The sequence below is a fragment of the Engystomops pustulosus genome, chromosome 8 (genome assembly GCF_040894005.1).
Source record: "Engystomops pustulosus chromosome 8, aEngPut4.maternal, whole genome shotgun sequence".
NCBI lineage: Eukaryota > Metazoa > Chordata > Amphibia > Anura > Leptodactylidae > Engystomops > Engystomops pustulosus.
Genome location: NC_092418.1, coordinates 110,584,174 through 110,611,771, shown reverse-complemented (window position 1 = coordinate 110,611,771; position 27,598 = coordinate 110,584,174). Strand labels below are relative to the sequence as shown.

The following is a 27,598-nucleotide window of genomic DNA, read 5'->3' as shown; positions in this document are numbered from 1 at the left end:
TAACAAAACATGTGTGTAATATTGGAGAAATACATATGAAAAATGTGCAAAAAGGAAGAAAATATAGCGAAGGGACTTGGTCAAGTCTCTGGAATCGTAGATGAAGTGTTACAACTTTACTTAGCTCCAAATTTTAATTGTAATACAGTACAGGCGGTCCCCAACTTAAGGACATCTAACTTATAGAAGACCCCTAGTTACTAAGAAACTTCTCTACCCACCATGACCTCTCTGGATGCTGGTAATTTATGGTAATTTAGCCCAAGGCTACAATGTTCCACTTAAGGTGCCTGACACAAAGCTCAGTGTTCCCTTGTCAACACAAATTCTTTAAAATCCAGTTATCTCAGGGACCAAAAAATTATTTGGATGGAGTTACACTTACAGAATATATCTGTCCCAAATGACACTAAAACTCGAGGGGATCAATGTTTTTTCTACTACCGTAGTTGGCAAGAATTTGCAGATTAGGTGGGAAATTGACCAAAGGGTAATGGTAAAAGACACAATGGGGCACATTTACTTACCTGGTCTAGTCACGATCCAGCGGCGCGTTCTCTGACGAGGATTCAAATCCTGACGGGATTCACTAAGGTCGTGCGCCCGATATCCACCAGGTGCCGCTGCTGCGCTGAGGTCTGCCGGAGTTCACCTTCTTCTTCCTGGTGCATGTAAGTGCTGATCTTGCAAAACAAATTATTTTTTAAATTCTGCGTTTTTTCTGAATCCGACGGACGACCACGCCCCCCCCCCCCCCCGTTTTTTGTCGCGTGAAAGCCGGCGCCGATGCGTGTGCCAAAATCCCATGTCAATTCAGGGCAAATCGGAAATCGTAGGGAAACCCGACGAAAGTGCACGATTCAAACCCTTAGTAAATGAGCCCCAAAATGTCAATCACCAGGATGCAAAATCAAGCCCCATATTGGGGTGGGGTATAGCCTTTCCTTTCTCGTGAGGTCAACTACTGAGCACTCAAGCATCAATGCTGTAAGCCCAAGTAATGCAGAACCGACTGTAAAGAACCTCACAGATATTGCATAGGGAAGATTTGTAGCCTCTCTATTCACTGGCAGCAAGTAGAGATCTTATATCAATGAACCTCTATTCTTAGAAAACCTGAAAATCCTTTCAATTAAATTTCAAATAAGTAAAAGTGATGGAAAGCCATGTCCGTCCACAAGTCAACAAGCAAGGACGTCCTCCTTTATCTAGGTTACAAGATATGACTGTCAGAAGGCCCCCGGAGAATCTCCACCGGGACTGAATCTATAATATAATCGCTCTGTCATAATGGCTGCAGTAATTGAGATTACACTGTCTGTGTTATCACCGGCCCTTCCAGCTAAATGCAGATTACCGAAGAAATCCGACCAACGCAAGTTAAGTGTTCAGTTAAGACCTAGTAAAGCGACAGCTGGAGACGGACGATGGCCATGCACCAGCGCTTAGATAATGAATATTACAGGATTTTAGGGCAGGACACTTCATAGGGAATGATGAATGGGGGCATAGGGCATACGAGGAAGGGGATTGTCCTCTGAGACTTCTAACTCTTAGGGCCGTATTCCCACCTCTAGCATTTGAGACGCATCCTTGGTGTTGCTCTCGGAATCTCCCCCTTGGACGTGCACCTTTAAGAAAATGAGTCCTCTTGAACCCCTTTGGGTGGCTGCAGAGAAGGGAGAGATGATCTCATATCCATTTTTTTTATATGGGAATTCAATTAATGGCCAAGTGCAGGAAATCCCCAGAGGTGAGCCCGAGCACTTAAAAAATTACGAGATCTTTTAAGATTTCAAAATGTAGCAAAGTTTATAAGAAATCTGCCACCAGGGTGAAGGATTGTAAACCAAGCACTGACATAGTGGTGTGTGCCCCCTTTGGTAGGATCTGCACTTCCTAAAACTTTCTATACCTTGTTTTTTTTTCAGTATGCAAATGAGCATTATTAAGCACAATTATTATGAGCACAATTATTAATGGAGCCAAGAGCCCCTCAGTCTCATTTGCATAATTTTAAAAGCCTTTTTTGTAAAACCCAGGGTTTAACAAGCTTAAAGAAGAGCAGATACTGCCAGAAGGGGCACACATCAGTATAGCAATGTGTTTGGTTTACAATCATTCATCCTGGTGGTAGATGTCCTTTAAGTTTATTTGGTTGACTGAAATTGTTAATGTAATTGTTGCAGCTTTCATTAAAAAAAAATTTTCTAGAATGCTGGAAAAAAAGGTCAGGGAAGTAAAAAAAAAGAAAAAAAAAGCACTTATTCGTGTCCGTCTCCATTTGCATCTCTAGTTCTTCGTTAATACCTCAGTAGACATCACTTGTTCTACATCACAAATGGGAGCCAGCGCTGGGTAAGTAGTCAGACAGCTTGATAAATCTGCCAAATTACGCACCGAGCTTCGTGAACTCTCCAGACAGGACTAATCAACCTGAGCTGGATGACTCCTACACAGCAGCTGGGGCATGGTGCAGCGATTGATTACTACTGCCTGTCAAGGAAAACACAGTGGTACGGTAAGAGGAGAAGTGCCGGGGCAGCCAAAAAGGCAACAGAGCCTCATAATCATAATTTTATAATTAATTTTTTCATCAAAACCACCAAGTTCAAGGTTTAATACAAGATATGTTTCCGCATCAGTGCAGCTAGAGAATTCTCAAGGGGTGTTTGGTTCATAATTAGAGATGAGCGAACATGCTCGTCCGAGCTTGATGCTCGGTCGAGCATTAGCGTACTCGAAACTGCTCGTTGCTCGGACGAATACTTCGCCCGCTTGAGAAAATGGCAGCTCCCGCCGTTTTGCTTTTTGGCGGCCAGAAACAGAGCCAATCACAAGCCAGGAGACTCTGCACTCCACCCAGCATGACGTGGTACCCTTACACGTCGATAGCAGTGGTTGGCTGGCCAGATCAGGTGACCCTGGGATAGACTAGCCGCTGCCCGCGCTGCTCGGATCATTCTGTGTCTGGATGCCGCTAGGGAGAGAGCTGCTGCTGGTCAGGGAAAGCGTTAGGGTGTTCTATTAGCTTACTGTTAGGCAGGAGTGATTCTCCAAGAACCCAACAGCCCTTCTTAGGGCTACAATAACGTTATACTTTTTTTTTTTTTATTTGCAGCTAGTACCATATTGTGAGGAATTAGCAGGGGGACTTGCTACCGTTGTGTTTAGCTCTTAGTGAAACACATATCCACCTCAAACACCAAAGTGGGAAAATTTATTAGGGGTTTGATTTCAATTAGGCACAGTCTGCCATTTACTTTTTATTTTACGTTTATTTTTTTAATAACTCAGCGTCATCTCATCTGGCATAGTAGTGTGCTTTCATACTTGGCTAGAAAATAGCCATAGGAGAATCCAAACGGCTTACGCCTACAGTAGCGTTATATATTTGATTTCTGGTTGATCTGCTGGTGGCTGTACTTGCTGCAGTGCATCTACTAGCCAATTGTGAGCAATTTGTAGTGAGACTTGCGACCGCTGTGTTTTGCGCTTAGTGACGCACATATCCATTGCAAAGACCGAAGTGGGAAAATTTATTAGGGGTTGGATTTCAATTAGGCACAGTCTGCCATTTCCTTTTTTATTTTACGTTTATTTTGTTTAATAACTCAGCGTCATCTCATCTGGCATAGTAGTGTGCTTTCATACTTGGCTAGAAAATAGCCATAGCAATAGGATAGCATCGTTTGGTTTTAAAAACTAAAAAACACAAAAAAAAACAAAAAAACACAAAAAAAAGTTTAAAAAAAATTAAAGTTATAACTCTCATTTTAAAAATGTTTAACCCGAGGGCTAGGGGTAGAGGACGAGGGCGGGGACGTGGGCGTCCAACTACTGCAGGGGTCAGAGGCCGTGGTCCTGGCCGGGGTGAGACACCACCTGCTTATGAGGGAGCAGGGGAACGCCGCAGAGCTACACTCCCTAGGTTCATGTCTGAAGTTACTGGGACTCGTGGTAGAGCACTGTTGAGGCCAGAACAGTGCGAACAGGTGATGTCGTGGATTGCCGACAATGCTTTGAGCAATTTGTCCACCAGTCAGTCTTCCACGCAGTCCACCCATGTCACCGAAATCGGCACTCCTCCAGCTCCTGCACCTCAGCCTCCTCCCCCCCAGTCTGCCCCCTCCCAGGAAAATTTGCCATTTGAACCGGCATACTCTGAGGAACTGTTTTCTGGACCCTTCCCACACTCACAAACCACTTGTCCGGTTGCTGCTGAGCAATTTTCCGATGCCCAGGTTTTCCACCAGTCACAGTCTGTGGGTGATGATGACCTTCTTGACGTAGTGGAAGAAGTGTCTAAAGAGGTGTCCGACGGTGAGGAGACACGGTTGTCAGACAGTGGGGAAGTTGTTGTCAGGGCAGGAAGTCCGAGGGGGGAGCAGACTGAGGGATCGGAGGATGCTTCTGAGACAGAGGAGAGTCCTCGACCAGAACAGGTTGGAAGAGGCAGTGGTGGGGCCAGACGGAGAGGCAGGGCCAGAGCTGGTGCATCAGCGCCAAATGTGTCAACTAGTGAAGCTCCCGTGGCGAGGGCTCCTGCGGCGAGGGCTAGATTTTCCGAAGTCTGGAGGTTCTTTAAGGAAACACCGGATGATCGACGGACTGTGGTGTGCAACATTTGCCAAACCAGGATCAGCAGGGGTTCCACCACTACTAGCTTAACTACCACCAGTATGCGCAGGCATATGAATGCTAAACACCCCACTCAGTGGCAACAAGCCCGTTCACCTCCGGCCATGCACACCACTGCTCCTTCCCCTGTGTCAGCTGATAGTCAGCCCCCTGCCCAGGACCCTGCCACAAAAACCCCATCGTCGCCTCCACGATCCTCCACAGCATCCACCAGCGTTCAGCTCTCCATACCCCAGACGCTGGAGCGGAAACGCAAATATAGTGCAACCCACCCGCACGCCCAAGCCCTTAATGTCCACATCTCCAGATTGCTTAGCCTGGAGATGCTGCCCTATAGGCTAGTAGAGACCGAGGCCTTTCGCAACCTCATGGCGGCGGCCGCCCCTCGGTATTCGGTCCCCAGCCGCCACTACTTTTCCCGATGTGCCGTCCCAGCCCTGCACCAGCACGTGTCAGACAACATCATCCGTGCCCTGACCAACGCCGTTTCTGACAAGGTCCACCTGACCACGGACACGTGGACGAGTGCTGCCGGGCAGGGCCACTATATATCGCTGACGGCACATTGGGTTAACTTGGTGGAGGCTGGGACCGAGTCTGACCCTGCGGCTGGTCATATACTGCCGACGCCGAGGATTGCGGGGCCTACCTCGGTCCAGGTGTTTCAGGCCTACTATGCCTCCTCCTCCTCCCACCCCTCCTCCACCTCCTCCTCCTCCGAATTACCATCCGTGGGCATGGCGCCATCAGTCGGTATCTCTAGGCACAGCAGCAGTGCTGTCGCTAAGCGACAGCAGGCGGTGCTCAAACTGCTGAGCCTAGGCGATAAAAGGCACACCGCCCAAGAGCTATTACAGGGCATCACGGCGCAGACTGATCTGTGGCTGGCACCGCTGAACCTGAAGCCAGGCATGGTTGTGTGTGACAACGGCCGTAACCTGGTGGCGGCTCTGCAACTCGGCAGACTGACACATGTGCCATGCCTGGCCCATGTGTTAAATCTGATAGTTCAGCGTTTCCTCAAGACATACCCCAATCTGTCTGATTTGCTCACGAAGGTGCGCCGCATCTGTGCGCATTTCAGGAAGTCCAGCACAGATGCTGCCACTCTCAGGGCAGCGCAGCGCCGCCTCCAACTGCCCGCTCACCGACTGTTGTGCGACGTGCCCACGAGGTGGAATTCAACACTGACCATGTTATCCAGAGTTTACCAGCAGCGCCGAGCGATTGTAGACTGCCAGATGTCAACTTCCACCAGAACTGGTAGTCAGGTCAGTCAGCTTCCTCAAGTCTACAATGAGGAGTGGACGTGGATGTCTGATATCTGTCAGGTGCTGAGTAACTTTGAGGAGTCAACACAGATGGTCAGTGGCGATGCCGCCATCATCAGCCTCACCATCCCGCTGCTTGGCCTGTTGAAAAACTCTCTGATCAGCATGAAGTCGGAAGCTTTGCGCTCGTCACAAGAGACAGGGGAAGAAGATTCCCTTGTTGATAGCCAAAGCACCCTTAGGTCTGTTTCTCAGCGCATATCGGAGGAGGTGGAGGTGGAGGAGGATGAGGAGGAAGAGGAGGAGAATGTTGGCGAGACACAAGAGGGGACCATTGTTGAGTCCTTCACTGTTCAGCGTGTATGGGCAGAAGAAGAGGAGTTGGAGGAGTTGGAGGAGGAGGAAATGGACAGTCAGGCCAGTGAGGGGAGTGAATTCTTACGCGTTGGTACTCTGGCGCATATGGCAGATTTCATGCTAGGCTGCCTATCCCGTGACCCTCGCGTTCAAAGAATTTATTCCAGCACCGATTACTGGGTGTTCACTCTCCTGGACCCACGGTACAAGCAAAATCTTTCCACTCTCATCCCTGGAGAGGAAAGGAGTGTGAGAATGCATGAATACCAGCAGGCCCTGGTTCACAAGCTGAAACAGTATTTCCCTTCTGACAGCGGTAGCGGCAGAGTGCGTAGTTCTGCGGGACAAGTAGCGAGGGAGAGTAGGCGAGCAGGCAGCTTGTCCAGCACTGGCAAGGGTACGCTTTACAAGGCTTTTGCCAGCTTTATGTCACCCCAGCAAGACACTGTCACCTGTCCCCAGTCTCGGCAGAGTAGGGCTGATCTTTACAGAAAGATGGTGAGGGAGTACGTAGCTGACCATACTATCGTCCTAAATGATCACACAGCTCCCTACAACTACTGGGTTTCAAAGCTGGACATGTGGCACGAACTGGCGCTGTACGCCTTGGAGGTTCTTGCCTGCCCTGCCGCTAGCGTCTTGTCCGAGCGGGTTTTCAGTGCAGCTGGTGGCATCATCACCGATAAGCGTACACGCCTGTCGACTGACAGCGCTGACAGGCTGACGCTTATTAAGATGAATAAAGCCTGGATTTCTCATAATTTCCAATCTCCACCAGGTGAAGGAAGCTCAACCTGAATAATTGATCCACTCCTCCTCCTCCTCATTTTCCTCCTTCTCCTCCTCTTTGTACAGTAAAGCAGAGGAAACTGGCTATTTTTTGACAGGGCCCACTGGCTCTAGCTATAGTACTTTATGCATTTAATTTTTCTGGAGGGCAACCTACCCGGTCCTCTGTTTTAAACAATTTTTGGGAGTGCCACATACAGGCACTCAATCTATTCAATTTTTCTGGAGGGCCACCTACCCGGTCCTCTGTTTTAAACAATTTTTGGGAGTGCCACATACAGGCACTCAATCTATTCAATTTTTCTGGAGGGCCACCTACCTGCTCCTCTGGTTTGAAAACTTTTTTGGACTGCCACATACAGGCACTCAATCTATTCCATTTTACTGGAGGGCCACCTACCTGCTCCTCTGGTTTGAAAACTTTTTTGGACTGCCACATACAGGCACTCAATCTATTTCATTTTTCTGGAGGGCCACCTACCTGCTCCTCTGGTTTGAAAACTTTTTTGGACTGCCACATACAGGCACTATCCAAATTAAATTGTCTCCATAGCAGCCTCCACACGTTGTCTCCATTGCTACCTCCAAAAGTCGTCCATATAGCTGCCTCCATACATCGTCCCCTTATCAAACGAGGTGTGTCAGGCAGAAATTTGGGTTGTTTTCATGGATTCCACATCAAAGTTGTTAACTTTGTCGCCACCCTGCTGTGTTATCCACAAAATATACTAATAAACTTTTATCATTTACCAATATTATTTCAGCGCTTCTTGCGCATCTGTTTACATTCCCCTCACCCGCCATATCCCAAACTTATAAGAACGCTACTACACTTAACTTGGTGCAGGCTGGGACCGAGTCTGACCCTGGGGCTGGTCATATACTGCCGATGCAGAGAATTGCGGGGCCTACCTCGGTCCAGGTCTCAAAGGTCTAGTATACCTCCTCCTCCTCCCACCCCTCCTCCACCTCCTCCGAATTACCATCCGTGGCCATGGCGCCATCAGTCGGTAGCTCTAGGCACAGCAGCAGTGCCGTCGCTAAGCGACAGCAGGCGGTGCTCAAACTGCTGAGCCTAGGCGATAAAAGGCACACCGCCCAAGAGCTATTACAGGGCATTCCACATCAAACTTGTTAACTTTGTCGCCACCCTGCTGTGTAATCCACAAAATATACTTGCAAACTTTTATCATTTACCGATATTATTTCAGCGCTTCTTGCGCATCTGTTTACATTCCCCTCACCCGGCATATCCTAAACTTATAAGAACGCTACTACACTTGATCTTATACAAAAGGTTCTTAGAAGTGCTGTTTGGGGAGAAGCCTAGAGACAGGGGCTTGGATTGGCGAAAGCTCGCCTGGCAGCGGAGCGCCAGCTCCATGCCAAGATCCAACTAACATAGTTTTAACTGCAGCACCTTTAATCTACTACTAGTTCACTGCCTCCATACATGGTCCCCTTATCAAACGAGCTGTGTCAGGCAGAATTTTGGGTTGTTTTCATGGCTTCCATGTTAACTTTGTCGCCACCCTGCTGTGTAATCCACAAAATATACTGGCAAACTTTTATCATGTACCGATATTATTTGAGCGCTTCTTGCTCACCTCCTTTGGTTCCTCTCTGCCACCCATTGGTTTGAAGCCTGAGTCCATTTAGAGTATGTCGCCAAGCCACTCTCTAGCCTGCCGCTGCTGCCGCTGCCTCTGCATGCCGTCCCCTATAGTGTCAGGGTCAATTATTGCATGTTTTAGATGCTATCTAGCTTCATTCTGTCACTCTGTCATGGCCATGCTGTTGCCCATAATTTTGGCATAATGGTGCGATTAGGCAGCCTCAGAGGCATCCATGCATGCTGCCCCTGCTGTTTCCTGTCCATTTCCGTGGTGTTTCCATCCTTTTCTGAGGTTCCCAGGTGTTTGGCCAAGCTTCCCTGTGCAGAGCCTTGGTCCCCTTGAAAAATGCTCGAGTCTCCCATTGACTTCAATGGGGCTCGTTATTCGAGACGAGCACTCGAGCATCGGGAAAAGTTCGTCTCGAATAACGAGTACCCGAGCATTTTAGTGCTCGCTCATCTCTATTCATAATGCATAAAAAAATGGTAGATTTACTTTAAACCTTGCCACATCCATAGCAGAAACACAATCCCATGAGAAGACAATCACTCAGCATTATGAGATCTTCCATGATGGAGATAGCTACAAACAGCTGGGGGAGGTATTAAACTCCCTTTAAAGGAAGAAAAGAATTGGTGTTGATACATTTGGTGAAAGGTCCCTTTAAAATATTTAAAAAATAAATGTAACGTCCAATTCAATGTAATTCAACCAACATTTTAGCAGCTGCGTCTGATGTGAAAGGAATAAAAAGCTAAACATGGAAATTCTGCATCGCAATCAGATTGTTATAATATGACGGCGCAGAAGAGCGGGTCATTCAGTCTTGCAGATGATTCAGTATCCGCTCTCGGTGTCAGGAGAACACGCTCTTATGTCAATGATCATATTTCACAAATATGTCACCGAGTCTTAATGCGCCATCTGATCTTTAGAGAAAGAGGTAAAGAGGGTGACAGATCTTCATTTTCGGATGTGTTTACCCTGACAAGACTGGTGCTTAAAGGGACCGGCACTACTGTAACTGTACTGGAAAAATAGATTAGAGTCTATTATTATAATTGTATTTAAGAGACTTGAGTGTATAGACAGCTACAATATCTAGTGCATCCTAGTGTATCCGAGTGTGAACAGAGTCCAAATAATTGAATGGAATGGGCTATAAAGACGAGTCGATTCAACAATGGTTTGATCCACAATGGACAAATATCACTTTTTCACGGATTATATTGCTAGAGGTCCCAATCACTATTATGGGGTCCCAAAATGTTTTATGCTGCTGAGTAGGACAACTATGGAACTGAGGAAGACCAATAATGATGTTTAAGATGATAATGTGCTGGTATTGTAGCTCAGCAGCGTACAATTGAATAGAGTTTAGGTGCAATATATGCACCCATAGGGGCACATTTACTAAGGGTCCATGGACCGCGATTCCGCAGGGGATTTCCTGAATATTTCAGTTTTGCGCCATTTTGCGCCGCATTGCTCCGGGTTTTTGGTGCATGCGATCGGATTGTGGTGCATCAGCACCGGCTTGCACACGACAGAAACCGGGGGAGGGGAGTGGCCGTCTGAAAACCCGACGGATTCAGACAAACCGTGGAATTTAAAAAAACAAAATGTGTCGCAAGATCAATCACCGGGAAGAAGAAAGTGAACTCCGGCGACACCTGCAGGAAATTGGACGCACGACCGTAGGGAATCGCGCCAGAGCTGAATCCTTGTCAGACAATGCACCACAGGATCTCAACAGGACCGGTGAGTAAATGTGCCCCATAGTCCCTTTAAGTCCCACCGATGGACCACGGACTGAACTACAGATGTACCACCTTACCCACTCCTAAGCTAGAAAGGGCTTCCACTTACATTTTGGTTTTATAATACCTAAGTCCTTGTGAGACCATGTGATATGCCATCACTAGTGATGAGAGAACCAGAACCAGCAATCATCTAGAAGTTTGGGTTTGGTGTTCAATTCACTATCGAACCACAATTGGCACTGGCACTTATCGCAGGTGTTCATTTTTTTCAATGTGCACCCCTATTTTCCCATGTGGGTTCACGCCCAGTAATGTTTTCAGGGAGCAACAATCCACAGAAAAACCGTAGCTTTGCCAACGACATTGAAAGGGTAACATCTTAATCGCTGCCAGAATCAATCGGGGTTGTTACCAGTATAAGCGAGAGCATTAAGGTTCAGTACTCAGCTTGGCCACACCAGAACCTTAATGGGTCATCTCATCCCTGCCCCACTGAAATTCAGGGACAGTCTAATCAAATTTGGTACAGTTAATATGTTATCAGCAGTTTGCCTACACACACACTGAGTGGATCAGCGAAGTTAGGGTCAAATTAACTTAGGAGTAGGGGTGAGTGGGCACAAACCCCCAATGTTTAGGTCCATGCCGAACATTGCCGGGACTTCAGCAAGATGGCTGGCAATTAGTGGCATTTAATGGATAATAACCACTATTGGTGCCAGCACTGATTGGTGGGGGTTAGTGTTCCGGTACCAAAAACTCAACTCATACCTAACTTTCAGGATTGTGTTCTCCGAACTCAGTGAACCTGTACATGAAAGGGTCCACTCATCCCTAGTTAGGATCTTTACGCCTTACAACATCCTTGAGCTAAAAGTGATAATTTCAATTAAATGGTCTTAAAATTAACTGCCCAGACATTCAATGCTGTATAATTTCATTTTTTTCCACCAGTAAATGCAGACGAAAATTTGTAAACTCTTTATGTCTTCAGTGTATGCACCAAGTCAAGGATTGTGTGATCCGACAAGGGGTTCACTATCATGTAAAGTGATTTTCTTTTCAGTTAGTCATTACCTAACTGGAGCAGCATTGACCAGTAAGTAGAAGCCCCCTAGAGACGTGTAAACCTCCCTTTGTATATGTTGCAAGTAGCAGCAGACCTATAAAAAATGGGTTAGTATTCCAGGATTGTAGCTTTACTTGATACACTGGCAGAATGTCTTTACACAACTATGCTCTTAGCTCTCTGCTGCCCAGAGATACCCTACAGCCTTTTGCTGTAGGATACACTATATATATATATAATAAAAACAGATATTGTATTACCTGTATCGGCACTACACAAAAATAAATACAAACTTTTTTTCTCCACAATAATTCCATTTTTCTTTGAAGTCTCGAAAAATCTGGCACAGCATGAAAAATCTATCTTCATAAGTCTAACCAGCAGATGGAATAAAGTTCTCTAAAGACGTCTGAGCACTGTCAAAATCCAGTCCTTTCAAACACCTCTTAGTCCTCCGGTTGTCATCCGAACACTTCCATTTGCTACTTTAGGCTTCATAAAAATCATTCAGTAATTTATTCTAGACATCTAAAAAAGCCATTACGCACTCCGCGTGGCACCGTGTACAGCCACATGAAGGCGAGGGATAAGGGATCCTTAAATATGTATTTTAGGGCACAAATAGACCCCAGGAATCCAATTTACAATGGGAAAGAGCCTTTGATGTTGCGGTAATATCTGGCTTCCATCTACACCCATGGAAATTAGGTGTTTTTTTTTAAGAAAAATATCTCTATTATCCTGTGTTTATGTTTATGACCCAAACTTCTTAAGAAAAAAAATCTATAGTGCTCTACAAAGCTGACATTTTGCAGTTCCGCTCATGAGTTTGTAACACGGACTCCAACTTCTATGTTCCTAAGGGTTCTGGTGGCTTCTTGATGTTGTAGTCAAGTAGTAAGTAGGGCCAGTGCCAGCACTAGGCATACCTGGGCCTAGAGCTGCAGGGGGGCCCACATGGCCTGGAAGTAACTGGATAGGGGTATGAGGAGGGCTGTATATAATGAATCCATAGGGGGCTGTATATAATGAATCCATGGGGGGATGTATATAATGAATCCACAGGGGACTGTATATAATGAACCCATGGGGGATGTATATAATGAATCCATGGAGGGCTGTATATAATGAATCCACAGGGGACTGTATATAATGAACCCATGGGGGGCTGTATATAATGAATCCACAGGGGACTGTATATAATGAATCCATGGGGGGCTGTATATAATGAATCTATAGGGGGCTGTGTATAATGAATCCATGGTGGGCTGTATATAATGAATCCATGAAGGGCTGTATATAAAGAATCCATGGGGGGCTGTATATAATGAATCCATGGAGGGCTGTATATAATGAATCCATGGAGGGCTGTATATAATGAATCCATGGAGGGCTGTATATAATGAATCCATGGAGGGCTGTATATAATGAATCCATAGGGGGCTGTATATAATGAATGCATGGAGGGCTGTATATAATAAATCCGTAGGGGGCTGTATATAATGAATCCTTGGAGGGCTGTATATAATGAATCCATGGGGGGCTGTATATAATGAATACATAGGGGGCTGTATATAATGAATCCATGGGGGGCTGTATATAATGAATCCATGGAGGGCTGTATATAATGAATCCATGGAGGGCTGTATATAATGAATCCATGGGGGGCTGTATATAATGAATCCATAGGGGGCTGTATATAATGAATCCATGGGGGGCTGTATATAATGAATCCATGGGGGGCTGTATATAATGAATCCATGGGGGGCTGTATATAATGAATCCATGGGGGGCTGTATATAATGAATCCATGGTGGGCTGTATATAATGAATCCATAGGGGGCTATATATAATGAATTCTTGGAGGGCTGTATATAATGAATCCATAGGGGGCTATATATAATGAATCCATAGGGGGCTGTACATAATGAATCCATGGGGGGCTGTATATAATGAATCCATGGGTGGCTGTATATAATGAATCCATAGGGGGCTGTATATAATGAATCCATGGGGGGCTGTATATAATGAATCCATGGAGGGCTGTTTATAATGAATCCATAGGGGGCTGTATATAATGAATCCATGGGGGATGTATATAATGAATCCATGGTGGACTGTATATAATGAATTCATGGTGGGCTGTATATAATGAATCCATGGAGGGCTGTGTATAATGAATCCATGGGGGGCTGTATATAATGAATCTATGGAGGGCTGTATATAATGAATCCATGGGGGATGTATATAATGAATCCATGGTGGGCTGTATATAATGAATCCATAGGGGGCTGTATATAATGAATCCTTGGAGGGCTGTATTTAATGAATCCATGGAGGGCTGTATATAATGAATCCATAGGGGGCTGTATATAATGAATCCTTGGAGGGCTGTATATAATGAATCTATGGGGGGCTGTATATAATGAATCCATGGGGGGCTGTATATAATGAATCCATGGGGGGCTGTATATTATGAATCCATGGTGGGCTGTATATAATGAATCCATGGGGGGCTGTATATAATGAATCCATGGGGGCTGTATATAATGAATCCTTGGAGGGCTGTATATAATGAATCCATGGTGGGCTGTATATAATGAATCCATGGGGGGCTGTATATAATGAATCCATGGTGGGCTGTATATAATGAATCCATGGTGGGCTGTATATAATGAATCCATGGGGGGCTGTATATAATGAATCCATGGTGGGCTGTATATAATGAATCCATGGGGGGCTGTATATAATGAATCCTTGGAGGGCTGTATATAATGAATCCATGGGGGGTTGTATATAATGAATCCATGGGGGGCTGTATATAATGAATCCATGGTGGGCTGTATATAATGAATCCATGGGGGGCTGTATATAATGAATCCTTGGAGGGCTGTATATAATGAATCCATGGGGGGTTGTATATAATGAATCCATGGGGGGCTGTATATAATGAATCCATGGTGGGCTGTATATAATGAATCCATGGGGGGCTGTATATAATGAATCCTTGGAGGGCTGTATATAATGAATCCATGGGGGGCTGTATATAATGAATCCATGGGGGGCTGTATATAATGAATCCATGGAGGGCTGTATATAATGAATCCATGGCGGGCTGTATATAATGAATCCATAGGGGGCTGTATATAATGAATCCATGGGGGGCTGTATATAATGAATCCATGGGGGGTTGTATATAATGAATCCATAGGGGGCTGTATATAATGAATCCATGGTGGGCTGTATATAATGAATCCATGGGGGGCTGTATATAATGAATCCTTGGAGGGCTGTATATAATGAATCCATGGGGGGCTGTATATAATGAATCCATGGGGGGCTGTATATAATGAATCCATGGAGGGCTGTATATAATGAATCCATGGCGGGCTGTATATAATGAATCCATAGGGGGCCTGTATATAATATTTTGCGCCTTAAACCTCCTCCTTTCAAAGTTCGTTGTTGTCTATAGTTTCCTGCAGCGTTCTCTGAGTTATCACCTGAATCCAGATGGGAAATTTCTCAAATTTTGGCTACGGCTGCCCCTGACCAGGCATAGAAATTAGCTGGGGAACAGATTGCAACTTTTGGAGACTTTTTGCAACTTTTGTTTTAAAAAGTTGCAAATCCACTAAAGAGCAAACGCCACACGTATCAATAAAGAAAAACCTCTAAGATACATCCAACAAAGCCGTGAAAAGTCCAAAAAAACAGAGGGACAAAGCCAGACACAAGGGGGAACATAAGTTTCCTATAAATTCAGCACCTGATCTGACAACTGCTGCATTACAGGGTTAACTTATCCAAAAGTTGGGAGCCTCATACAGGACCTGCCATTTTGCCCCTTGTCTAGCCCTCCATTGTTTGTCTAACATAGTCAGATCTATACTGCAAAAAAATTCTAATAATACCTGCATGAAAGTCTATGCCCACAGCAAATGAGGTCCCCGAGATCGGCATGAGTGCGTCCATCCTGTCGCTTGGATCCAGTGGGATGCCTCGAACTCCTTCGTGCACGGAGTACATGAGAAACGACTCTATACCTGCGCAATAACAATACAAAAAAAAAAGTAGGTAAAATCTTGTACATCTTCGATACACTATAGAAAAAACTAAAGTCCTCGAAGAAATCGCAAAACAACGCTGTGAATGCAAAAGCAAATCTCCTGTGAAAATCCACAAATGATGCAGTGATGGCGCTGGGGTTTCACCCGCTGGCAGGGAGTCCTTGCATCATATATCCACTGTTGAGTAGATACAAACAGCAAAGTTACGGGGGAACCCAAAGCTGACCCCAAACTTCATTAGAAGTTTGGATCCGCCTCAAACGCCTTTAAATACCGCAGTCGCTGCAGACACCGATTAGCAGTGTTAACTCTTTAAATATTGCTGGCAAAGTCACTAGAGGCATCTAAATCACCGTGGCCATGCGCATTTTTAAAATTCGGTTTTGACTTAACACAATTGAACCAGAATTTAATGGGGGTCATTTACTAAGGGCCCGATTCGTGTTTTCCCGATGTGTTACCCGAATATTTCCGCTGATTTGCGCCGATTTTCCATGAATTTCCCCCCGGATTTTGGCGCACGTGATCGGATTGTGGCGCATCGACGCTGGCATGCACGTGACGGAAATCGGGGGGCGTGGCCGAACGAAAACCCGACGGATTCGGAAAAAACGCCGCATTTAAAACTAAAAATTGGTCGCACGCGCCATACTCACATGCACCAGGAAGAGATCAGTGAACTCCGACGCAACTCGGCGGACCTCTGCGCAGCAGCGACACCTGGTGGACATCAGGTGCAGGACCTTCATGAATAGCTGGAAGAACCAAACACTCGTCCGAGAAGCCGCCGCTGGAACGCGAATGGACCGGGTAAGTAAATCTGCCCCAATGTGTCTGCTCATCACTCCTGTCCACTGCACTGTGCTCCGCCCGTGGGATCTGACCAGCACACGGGTCTGTACCACGGACCACGTTCATGTGATTGAGGCCTCTGGATGAGAATTGATTAATTTGTGCAGCAAAAAAATTCTGTTGCGTAAACCGTCATTCAGGATATCAGATCCTAAGACGGGATACACCTGTGTTTTAATGTAATTTTATTGTATTTTAGTGTTTATTATTTCAATTTTTTTCACTTTAATTTTTACCCAAAATAACTCTTCATAACAACCACCAACTAAAAGCACTAAGGTAGGTCAGCGGTTACCTTGGCAGGACATGCGGTTCTTTCGAAGGTTGTATCCCACTGTACACATGCAGGTCCGGGTTGTTTCGGAGGTTGGTAAGCAGAGCTGCGAGCATCCACCATTGCTGACCTGACAGGGATTACTACCTAAAGAAGAAAAGGCACAACAAGACAAGAACAAGGAAGGGTTAATTCAATGAATCGCTGCCTGATGGATTCTTTCATTAAATGCAATATTACAAGGGATGTCGCTGTGTGGTTTTTAACATTCTGTTAACATGGGGTCACTGTTCCTCTGCGACCCGAATGGGATACATAACTTGCCTGATTCATCAATAAACACATCCACACAAAAACTTATAGAGCAGGAGGAGCTGAGCGGATTGTACATAGTGTCCTATCTGCAGGCAGCATTTTATAAAGCAGGAGGAGCTGAGTAGATTGTACATAGTGTCCTATCTGCAGGCAGCATGTTATAGAGCAGGAGGAGCTGAGCAGATTGTACATAGTGTCCTATCTGCAGGCAGCATTTTATAAAGCAGGAGGAGCTGAGTAGATTGTACATAGTGTCCTATCTGTAGGCAGCATGTTATAGAGCAGGAGGAGCTGAGCGGATTGTACATAGTGTCCTATCTGCAGGCAGCATTTTATAAAGCAGGAGGAGCTGAGTAGATTGTACATAGTGTCCTATCTGCAGGCAGCATGTTATAGAGCAGGAGGAGCTGAGCGGATTGTACATAGTGTCCTATCTGCAGGCAGCATGTTATAGAACAGGGGGAGCTGAGAGGATTGTACATAGTGTCCTATCTGCAGGCAGCATGTTATAGAACAGGAGGAGCTGAGCGGATTGTACATAGTGTCCTATCTGCAGGCAGCATGTTATAGAGCAGGAGGGGCTGAGCGGATTGTACATAGTGTCCTATCTGCAGGCAGCATGTTATAGAGCAGGAGGAGCTGAGCGGATTGTACATAGTGTCCTATCTGCAGGCAGCATGTTATATAGCAGGAGGAGCTGAGCAGATTGTACTTAGTGTCCTATCTGCAGGCAGCATGTTATAGAGCAGGAGGAGCTGAGCAGATTGTACATAGTGTCCTATCTGCAGGCAGCATGTTATAGAGCAGGAGGAGCTGAGCAGATTGTACATAGTGTCCTATCTGCAGGCAGCATTTTATAGAGCAGGAGGGGCTGAGCGGATTGTACATAGTGTCCTATCTGCAGGCAGCATGTTATAGAGCAGGAGGAGCTGAGCAGATTGTACATAGTGTCCTATCTGCAGGCAGCATGTTATAGAGCAGGAGGGGCTGAGCGGATTGTACATAGTGTCCTATCTGCAGGCAGCATGTTATAGAGCAGGAGGAGCTGAGCGGATTGTACATAGTGTCCTATCTGCAGGCAGCATGTTATATAGCAGGAGGAGCTGAGCGGACTGTACATAGTTTCCCATCTGCAGACAGCATGTTATAGAGCAGGAAGAGCTGAGCAGATTGTACATAGTGTCCTATCTGCAGGAAGCATGCTATACAACAGGAGGAGCTAAGCGGATTGTACATAGTGTCCTATCTGCAGGCAGCATGTTATAGAGCAGGAAGAACTGAGCAGATTATACATAGTGTCCTATCTGCAGGCAGAATGTTATAGAGCAGGAAGAGCTGAGCAGATTGTACATAAGGTGCTATCTGCAGGCAGCATGTTATAGAGCAGGAAGAGCTGAGCAGATTGTACATAGTGTACTATCTGCAGGGAGCATGCTATACAACAGGAGGAGCTAAGCGGATTGTACATAGTGTCCTATCTGCTGGCAGCATGTTATAGAGCAGGAAGAGGTGAGCAGATTGTACATAAGGTGCTATCTGCAGGCAGCATGTTATAGAGCAGGAGGAGCTGAGCAGATTGTACATAGTGTCCTATCTGCAGGTAGCATGTTATAGAGCAGGAGGAGCTAAGCGGATTGTACATAGTGTCCTATCTGCTGGCAGCATGTTATAGAGCAGGAAGAGGTGAGCAGATTGTACATAAGGTGCTATCTGCAGGCAGCATGTTATAGAGCAGGAGGAGCTGAGCAGATTGTACATAGTGTCCTATCTGCAGGTAGCATGTTATAGAGCAGGAAGAGCTGAGCAGATTATACACAGTGTCCTAAGTATCCATTGTATCTTTCTGCCTTTAAGAATAAAGAAAATACTTATCCATCCATTGATCTATTGTTAGCAGTGTACAGTAATTCTAATTTCGCCATTGTCTATGATATAAAGATCAATTATTATCTATCTTCCTGGGACTTTGAAGAGGTTTATATAATTTGAATGACAGCTTGTGATAATCCGGTTTGGAAGAAGCGGGGCCCCTCGCCTCGATATTAAGAAGCTGCAGTACATATAATTAGGAGACTTGTAGAAGTTTTTGAGTAAATCAGCAACCACCAAGCGGGACCTGGCGTCTGGCACATACACCGGGGCTCATTCACACCGGGATTTCTATCAGTCTCACAGGGATAAGTCAGTCACTTAACAATCTGCTCTAGTAAAGTTTCTGCAGCAGAAAGACTCTCCTTGATGTTAGTGGGCGCAGGCTTTATATAAGGGAAGAATACGTCTGTGAAGAAGCCTGAAACGTAGCGTCCAACATGGCGGCTTCCTGCGGAGCCATTGTCTCCCATCCTGTGTGGATGTGATAATGGAACCAAATCCTCATTGTCCGATTCCAGTAAGTAGATCAGAGATTTGAACATGTGAGTAAGGATCTCACTAACCACGCTAGAGCTGCTCTTATTCCAAGATGTGCATCATATAGCAAAGGGTCTCTTTGGTTTGTACAAGAGAAAATGAAGAGAGAATAGAGGCATTTAGTGATATTTCAGGAACTAGAATGTAAAATAAATATCTATAAATTTGTAAATATATTTTAAAATTTTTTGTTATGTGCTGTAAATGGTTTTTCCATGTTCCAGTGTTTAACCAGTAACAACAGTTCATCTATGTGTCCCGGGGGACCTAGGACCTCAACCCCATCCCAGTAACAACTGTTCAACTATGTGTCCTCTGGCACCTAGGACCGCAGCTCTACTCCAGTAGCAACAGTTGATTTATGTGTCCTTCGAGAACACATCTATGTGACACATCTATGTGTCCTGGGGGACCTAGGACGTCTACCCCACCCCAGTAACAACAGTTCATCCATGTTTGCTGGGAGACCTGGAAACTCAACCCCACCCCAGTAACAACAGTTCAACTATGTGTCCCAGGGGGACCTAGGACCTCAACCCCATCCCAGTAACAACTGTTCAACTATGTGTCCTCGGGCACCTAGGACCGCAGCTCTACTCCGGTAGCAACAGTTCACCGATGTGTCCCGGGGGACCTAGGAACTCAGCCCCACCCCAGTAACAACAGTTCATCTATGTGTCCTGAGGGATCTAGGAACTCAACCCTACCCCAGTAACAACAGTTCATCTATGCTTCCTAGAGGACCTCGGAACTCAACCCCACCCCAGTAACAACAGTTCATCTATGTGTCCTGGGGAACCTAGGACCTCAAGCCCACCTCAGTAACAACAGTTCATCTATGTGTCCTGGTGGACCTAGGACCTCAACTCCACTCCAATAACAACAGTTCATCTATGTGTCCTGAGGGATCTAGGAACTCAACCCTACCCCAGTAACAACAGTTCATCTATGCTTCCTAGAGGACCTCGGAACTCAACCCCACCCGAGTACCAACAATTCATATATGTGTCCTGGGGAACCTAGGACCTCAAGCCCACCTCAGTAACAACAGTTCATCTATGTGTCCTGGTGGACCTAGGACCTCAACTCCACCCCAATAACAACAGTTCATCTATGTGTCCTGAGGGATCTAGGAACTCAACCCCACCTCAGTAACAACAGTTCATCTTTGTGTCCTGGGGGACCTAAAACCTTAACTCCACCCGAGTAACAAAAGTTCATCTATGTGTCCTGGGGGACCTAGAACCGAAAGCTCACCCCAGTTACAAAAGTTCATCTATGTGTCCCTAATTCTGCATCTCAACCCCGTATAACCTCATTCATGTTCACTTGAGCCCCATGACCCCCGTCAATGTTAAGCCAAGCACAAGGTCTCAATGTTATAAAATAAGACATCAATATCAGATCAACACTCATGACCAATGGGCCCAACACTCAGAACCTGCTGATCAAATATTCCTGGCACACAGAGAATGGAGCTGGAAGCAAGGTTTAGGACTGTCTAGTAAGGATGAGCAGATCTGCTAAGGTTCAGGTACAGCAAAGCCCAGAAGAAAGCAAAATATATGTTAGTGCTTTACTCCCTAATACTCAGACTGGGAGTCGAGCACTAACATATATTCTGTCTTTTTGTGTATTTTGGGCATTTGTGAGAGCATAAACCCATACCCGAAGGTTTGGTTAGGGAAGCCAACCTGAACGCTAACCCCCACTGACAACACCCAGAACCTTAAATGCCACCGGCAAAGCGCAGAACCATTTTCCCCAGGTTATTCAAAGTCCCAATGATCCTTCGGAAAATGGCATTGCACACAGGCCACCATAATTGGAGAGTTAACACTGGTAACGGTGGGTGTTGAACATGAACATCCAACCGAAACCCATACTTCTGTATGATGCAGGATCGGGTCCGCTCATCAAAAAACTCTGAAACCCCCTGGTAAATGTGGCTCAGTACATTTTAGACATTTTTTATGCGAAAACCGTCTAGATAAAAATGTTTTGCGGAAATGGAACTCATCTGCCTCCAGCATTGGGTCTGATGCATCAATCAATTAACATTTGGATAGCAGCTGTGTAGTTTTGAGTGGACCCAATGCAATGTTTGTGTCCTCTGACAACTTTATGATGAGCCCCTGAACCTGAGCCCAGACTTCAGCCAGAAGTTTTTCACATTAATGACACATGACAAATCTATATGTTAGATCTAATTCTGTACCCAAAGCACATTAACACATTGGTGTATGTCCCCTGAATCAGGACCAATTCTTTCTTTATTTTCTCGTAGCTCAGTTTTAGAGAAAATGTTTATTAAGTTATGCAAATGAGCCTCCAGTTTCGGGAGCCCAACTTTTGTTCAAAGTCTGTCGAAACTCTGCAAACCAAAACTTGGATGTGCCTGGTCATCACTACCAATGTCTGGATTTGTGGCTAAGAGAATAGGTTGACCAATTGGTACCAGGACTGGGTGATGGTCAACTGTCCAAACTTATGAAGCCCTTTTTTGAGAAAAGACCCTCAATAGTAAATCCTGGCAAAACCCCTTTTATAGTTAACACCATATTGGTAGAAATTCTAACCTATAATAATCTACATAAAATAACCTATGGCCACACACATATTCTATGGTGCACAGAGGATTGTGCCATATGGTAGCCACTACACACAGGTGACATTATGCCTTTTCTGTTTTATTTACACCATTTACAATTAATTAAACCTCAGTAGTATCCATCCAGTATTTATCACTGTCCGCAGCTGTCCAGATAAAGAACCCTCCGAGCGGTCCACAAAACCATGGTCTCCTTGAATAACAAATTGTCTCCCAATCCTCCTGCGATTGGTGTCATCTTGACTAATGAAGTGGCTAATTGTACTTGGGAATCCAGGAGAGGTAGCAATAGAAGCACCTTAAACATCACTAAACTGCACATTTTTCATACTAATGGAGCTTTTAAGGTACCTGCAGTGATTCTGGTAATGGGGTTGTCTTTTATATTGATGATTTTGCCAATATATTCTTGAGCTAAAGACAGCAATTTCTTTCAATTTCAATTTACTTAACATTGCACAAAGTAGTCTTCTATCATTTAATCTCTATATACAATGCACGGCGAGGGCCGGAATTGGATTTTTATTTTGACCTTTTTCTAATGTGTGTTATTTGGATACCAGATAATGGAGCAAGAGGTGTAAAAAATATTATGAATACTTTCATGCTTTAGGCAAAAGATCTTTTTGTCCTGGATAACTTGCATTTTTCTGTGCCGGATTTGTGGGGATGTGCACATTTTTGATCATCCTTTATTATCTATTAATAGGGAGGAATGAAAAAACATGCATATGTGTTTGCCTTTGCAACTGCGTTATATATTTTTGGCTACCAAACAAGATTGATATATAATACATAGGGGCAGATTTACTTATCCGGTCCAGTCGCAATCCAGCGGCGGGTTCTCCAACTCTGAGTCGGGTCCGGCCGCGATTCACTAAGGCAGTGCGCCTGATGTCCACCTGGTGTCGCTGCTGCGCTGAAGTCCGCTGGAGTTCCCAGAAGTTCACTCTCCTATCCTGGGTGCAGGTAAGCGCGTGTCAAGCGACACTTTTTTAAAAAAAATACGGCCTTTTTTTTCCGAATCCGTCGGGTTTTCCGATGGACCCGTCCCCCAATTTCCGTCGCATGCATGCTGGCGCCGATGCGCCACAATCTGATCGTGTGCGCCAAAAACCCAGGGCAATTCAGGGAAAATCGGTGCAAATCGGTAATATTCGGGTAACCCGACGGAAAAACATTTACACAGTTAACGTGTTACTGGTTCGGGTCCCGTACCAAACAGGTTTTTATACCCAATAGGTTTTTAATTGGACAGCTCACCACTAAAAATATCGAAGAACTTCTATTGGTCTGTACATAATGGTCATACCCCACATGTTAAGTTTTTTTATGGTCTTACCACTTTTGAAAAAAAAAAAAAAAACATCAGATAAGTGGATTCAGATGGCATCAATGGGACATTGGGGCACATTTACTAAGGTTCTGAATGGCATTTTTCTGCCGGGTTTCCAGAATTTTTCTGTTTTGCACCGAATTCTGCCCGGAATCGCAACAGAAATCAGGGGGCGTAGCCGTCGCAGAACCTGACAGATTCGGAAAAACCGCAAAATTTATAAAACAAATTGTGTCGCAAAATCAATCACTCACATGCACCGGGAGGTTGGTGAACTCCAGCGGACGTTGGTGGACATCGGACGCACGACCTTAGTGAATCACCGTAGACCCGGATCCTCGTCAGAGAACGCGCCACTGGATCGCGACAGGACCGGGTAAGTATATTACCCCCATTGACATTGTAAGACATCCTATAGCAGCTACGTGATCACATTATGGTGAGACAAGGCCCCAAAATTTGGGAATACCAATCCCATAGATGCTCTGTTGACTATAAACTATAGTCAAAAGTTTTAATAAGCTGCTATACAGGAGACAATGTTGTCACCAGTGAAAGCCCAACTTTTTGATCCTCTACCATATCAGAAGGTAGAAAAAGTGCCCCTTGTACCCGCTTCCCCGATTGAAGCATTTGATAAAAGCCATTCCTTTTACTGATGTAGAAAGCACTCTGGAAGACCCGTAGAGAGTGGCTGGACCAGAAATGCCTGCTTGACCAGCCACATCAATCATTTAAGAACACATAATTAGTTATTGATGGGGGTTCTAGTGGTCTGCTGTCAAAGCAAGGAAAGTTAAGGGAAGACACATTGGTATAAAGCTACAGAAAGAAAACTGCACAAACAACAGACTCTGGTCACTGCTCTCAGAACTTATGGTAATACAGGGTCAGTTCAATAAAAATCTATCTAGGTATTCAGACCACTATGAGGCCACATGAACATGTGCATTCTGTGGGCCACAAGCAGCAGTCCATGTGCTGTTGATCGGGGCCAGTTAGACATTGGCATGTGAGCTCCTCCCACACCGGCCGTGTCCATTGGAAATTAACCCGGAAGTCAGCAGGTCCATGTCGCATTGATGCACAGTGCATACACCAGGCCCACTAGAAAGTAACGGGGCTGTGAGTTAGCTAGCATTTGCGCGGCTAGCTCCGGGCCATAACACATTGTTGTGTGCATGAGCCCATACTATGCGAAACAAGCACAAGTCTAAAGCGCTGTCAAATAGCAATTAGGCGAAGCTGGAAAGTTCCAATATTTGTTAAATAAAATCCAGTGACCAGTTATATTATAGAGTGAAAGACGAGGCCACGGGCGACAAGCTTGATACGTGGCATGTGATGGATACTAAAATATTTCCCTATTACGGGAGCTCGGCTGCATTTTCAGATCAGAATCCTTATTACTTTACTATCTGGAGAGTATCTGTCCACCGCATGTGTACAACTAATTGGCACAGTAGAAAAACTTGATCCATCCTGTCAGTGACTGCAGGACACGAGACACAATGACGATTCATTTTTCTGTCTGTTGCTATTTTATTACACGGTCATGCTGATGTTCTGGACATATTTTGACTTTTTTAACTATAAATGGGAACCTACATGCAATAGTAGACAGACAATGGGGGCCCGATTCACGTTTTCCCGACGTGTTACCCGAATATTTCCAATTTGCGTCGATTTCCCCTGAATTGCCCCGGGATTTTGGTGCACGCGATCGGATTGTGTCGCATCGGCGCCGGGATGCACGCGACGGAAATCAGGGGGCATGGCCGAGCGAAAAACCCGACGGATTCGGAAAAACCGCCCCAATGTGTAGACAGAACTGGTGATTTTTCGTCTTATTGAACACCTTCGGAAAAGTTGATACTTTTATCCTTAGCATTTTGCCGATCAGGCTAATTTCCTGAGGGAAAAGGCCATATTTGGCCAATATTGCTAAACAATTTAGTACATTTCTATCACAATCCTCATTGTCTTAGAAGATTCAATTCTCCAAGCCAAATGATAATAGCGTGATGCCAAATAATCTCCCTATTATCACCGTTTATATACAGTGGGGCTCATTTACTAAGGGTCCGAATCATGCACTTTTGTCGGGTTTCCCAACAATTTCCGATTTGCCCTGAATGGCTCCGGGATTTTGGCGCATGGGATTGGATTTTGGCGCATCAGCCCCAGCTTTCACGAAATTGGGGGGCGTGGCCGTCGGACAAGCCGACGGATTCGGAAAAGCTTTGGAATTTAAAAAATAATTTGTGTCACAAGATCAAGCACTCACATGCACCGGAACGAAGAAGGTGAACCTGGTGAAGAGGTGGACCTCTAAATGGTTGCAATAGGTAATTAGAACAGTTCTGCTCTCAAACACTTCTTATAAATCTCCCCATATTCACCATAAGCAAATTATTTTGGGAACAATGGTCCAACAGTTGAAATTGTATGGGCAAAATAATTTTTTATTTTTTTCGTTCAGCAGGAGCTACGACCATGGGTTGAGATGAGTGGACCTAGTAAAATTCGAACTTGTCCAGCCTGGATCCAAAGACCCAGCAGTAACTTTTTAAATGCCACTTGTAAAATCACGTTTTCACAGTTGTGACGGTGGGTGCATCAGGATTAGCATGCAAGAACTGTTGCTCGACGCTATTTTGTGACGCCGATCGTTGCTACCGAAGACTTACCGTAATTGAAGAGCAACAATCCTGCCTAAAATGTTGGTGCAGTGTGACGCTTGCATGTTGGTTGAACTTGATGGACATGTGTCTTTTTTATGGTAATATAAACGCTGCTAACGACTATGGTGCCAGCACGGATCGTGGGCGCTAACAGCTAGGATGGAGCTGAACCCGGGCCAGGATTCTTTGTGGATCAGGTCTGCTCAACACCAGCCAAGTGTTTAGATCCTCCCCTCCTACAATTGGTTGTACACAATGGGGCTCATTTACTAAGGGTCCGAACGCCGCACTTACGTCGGGTTTCCCGAATATTTCCGTTTCCGCACCAGCTTTCATGCAACAGAAATTGGGGGGTGTGGCCTTCGGAAAACCCAACGGATTCAGAAAAACTGCGGAATTAAAAAAAAAAATTGTGTTGCAAAAATAGCACTCACATGCACCGGAACGAAGGAGTTGAATTCCAGGGAACTCCGGCGGACTTCAGCGCAGCAGCAACACCTAGTGGACATCGGGCGCAACGGACCTTAGTGAATCCCGGCAGAACCCGAATCAGCGTCGGAGAACGCGCCGCTGGATCGCGAATGGACTGGGAAAGTAAATCTGCCCAATTAGATATCTATCAGCCAAACCCTCCAAGATCATTGAGACTGGCCGACCATCTAATCTGCTCCGTGTCCTTCTGTCTCTTACAATGACAGATGCCAGGGGAGACGAAGATCCATCATTCATCGTAAACCATTTTATTTTCTCGGAACATGACTGTGGGCTTTCTCCCCTCTTCCTGTTCCGGTTAATTTCACTGAGTGGATTGTGCAACTTTATTGGGAATTCGGCTAAGATATCTGTTTGGCAACAGCTTTCTAATGGGTATGACCAATTTAAAGGGGTCATCCACTTTCAGCAAATATTTGATATGGTTTGTGTGAGGTAAAGTTATCCAGTTTCCCAATATACTTTCTGTATCATTTCCTCACGGTTTTCTAGATCTCTGGATCTAGATCTGCTTGCTGTGCTACTATAGAAAGCTTCTTTGTTTACATCCAGTGGATAGAAATTTGTAATAGGGTAATAGGATCTGTGCGATAATAACAGCTTGTGCACCTCCACCACAACACATGGGCAGATTTCTATCCACTGGAAGTAAAAATAGAAGCTTCTATAGAAGGACAGCAAGCAGAGATCTAGAAAACTGTGAGGAATTGCTGCAGAAAGTATATTGGAAAATTGTATAACTTTTCCTTACACAAACCACATCAAATATTTGCTGGACAACCCCTTTAATTTATAAACATCCTATTTGTGTCAATAAGTTAACAATTCTTGGAGACAGGTGTATAACCAGAACTTGACACTGGATAATAAATCATTCATAGTTTAAGCCTAGTCTATCTTTGCACTTCCTCTTGGTTGGAGGGGGGGGTGGGGGGAAGCAATTTTTTTTCAAATTAGACCACACCCCCTTTTTTGATGCCCTACCTCTTGACCACACTTTTTTTTAGACTCCCTAATTGCTTAAAACTGTCTGAAATTTTGCTTAATGT

General features: G+C 45.1%; 1 protein-coding gene across 6 annotated transcripts in view; it reads right to left on the bottom strand.

Annotated features, from left to right (window-relative positions):
- LRP1B (LDL receptor related protein 1B) overlaps positions 1-27,598 on the bottom strand; it is a 1,123,330-nt gene that overhangs the window by 317,875 nt on the left and 777,857 nt on the right. For all 6 annotated transcript variants that reach the window (XM_072122223.1, XM_072122226.1, XM_072122225.1 and 3 more), the window contains exons 34-35: positions 16,724-16,849; positions 15,421-15,552 (exon numbers count right to left, since the gene is read on the bottom strand). In XM_072122223.1, coding sequence (XP_071978324.1) covers positions 15,421-15,552; positions 16,724-16,849 — 258 coding nt within the window. The remainder of the gene's footprint in view (positions 1-15,420; positions 15,553-16,723; positions 16,850-27,598) is intronic.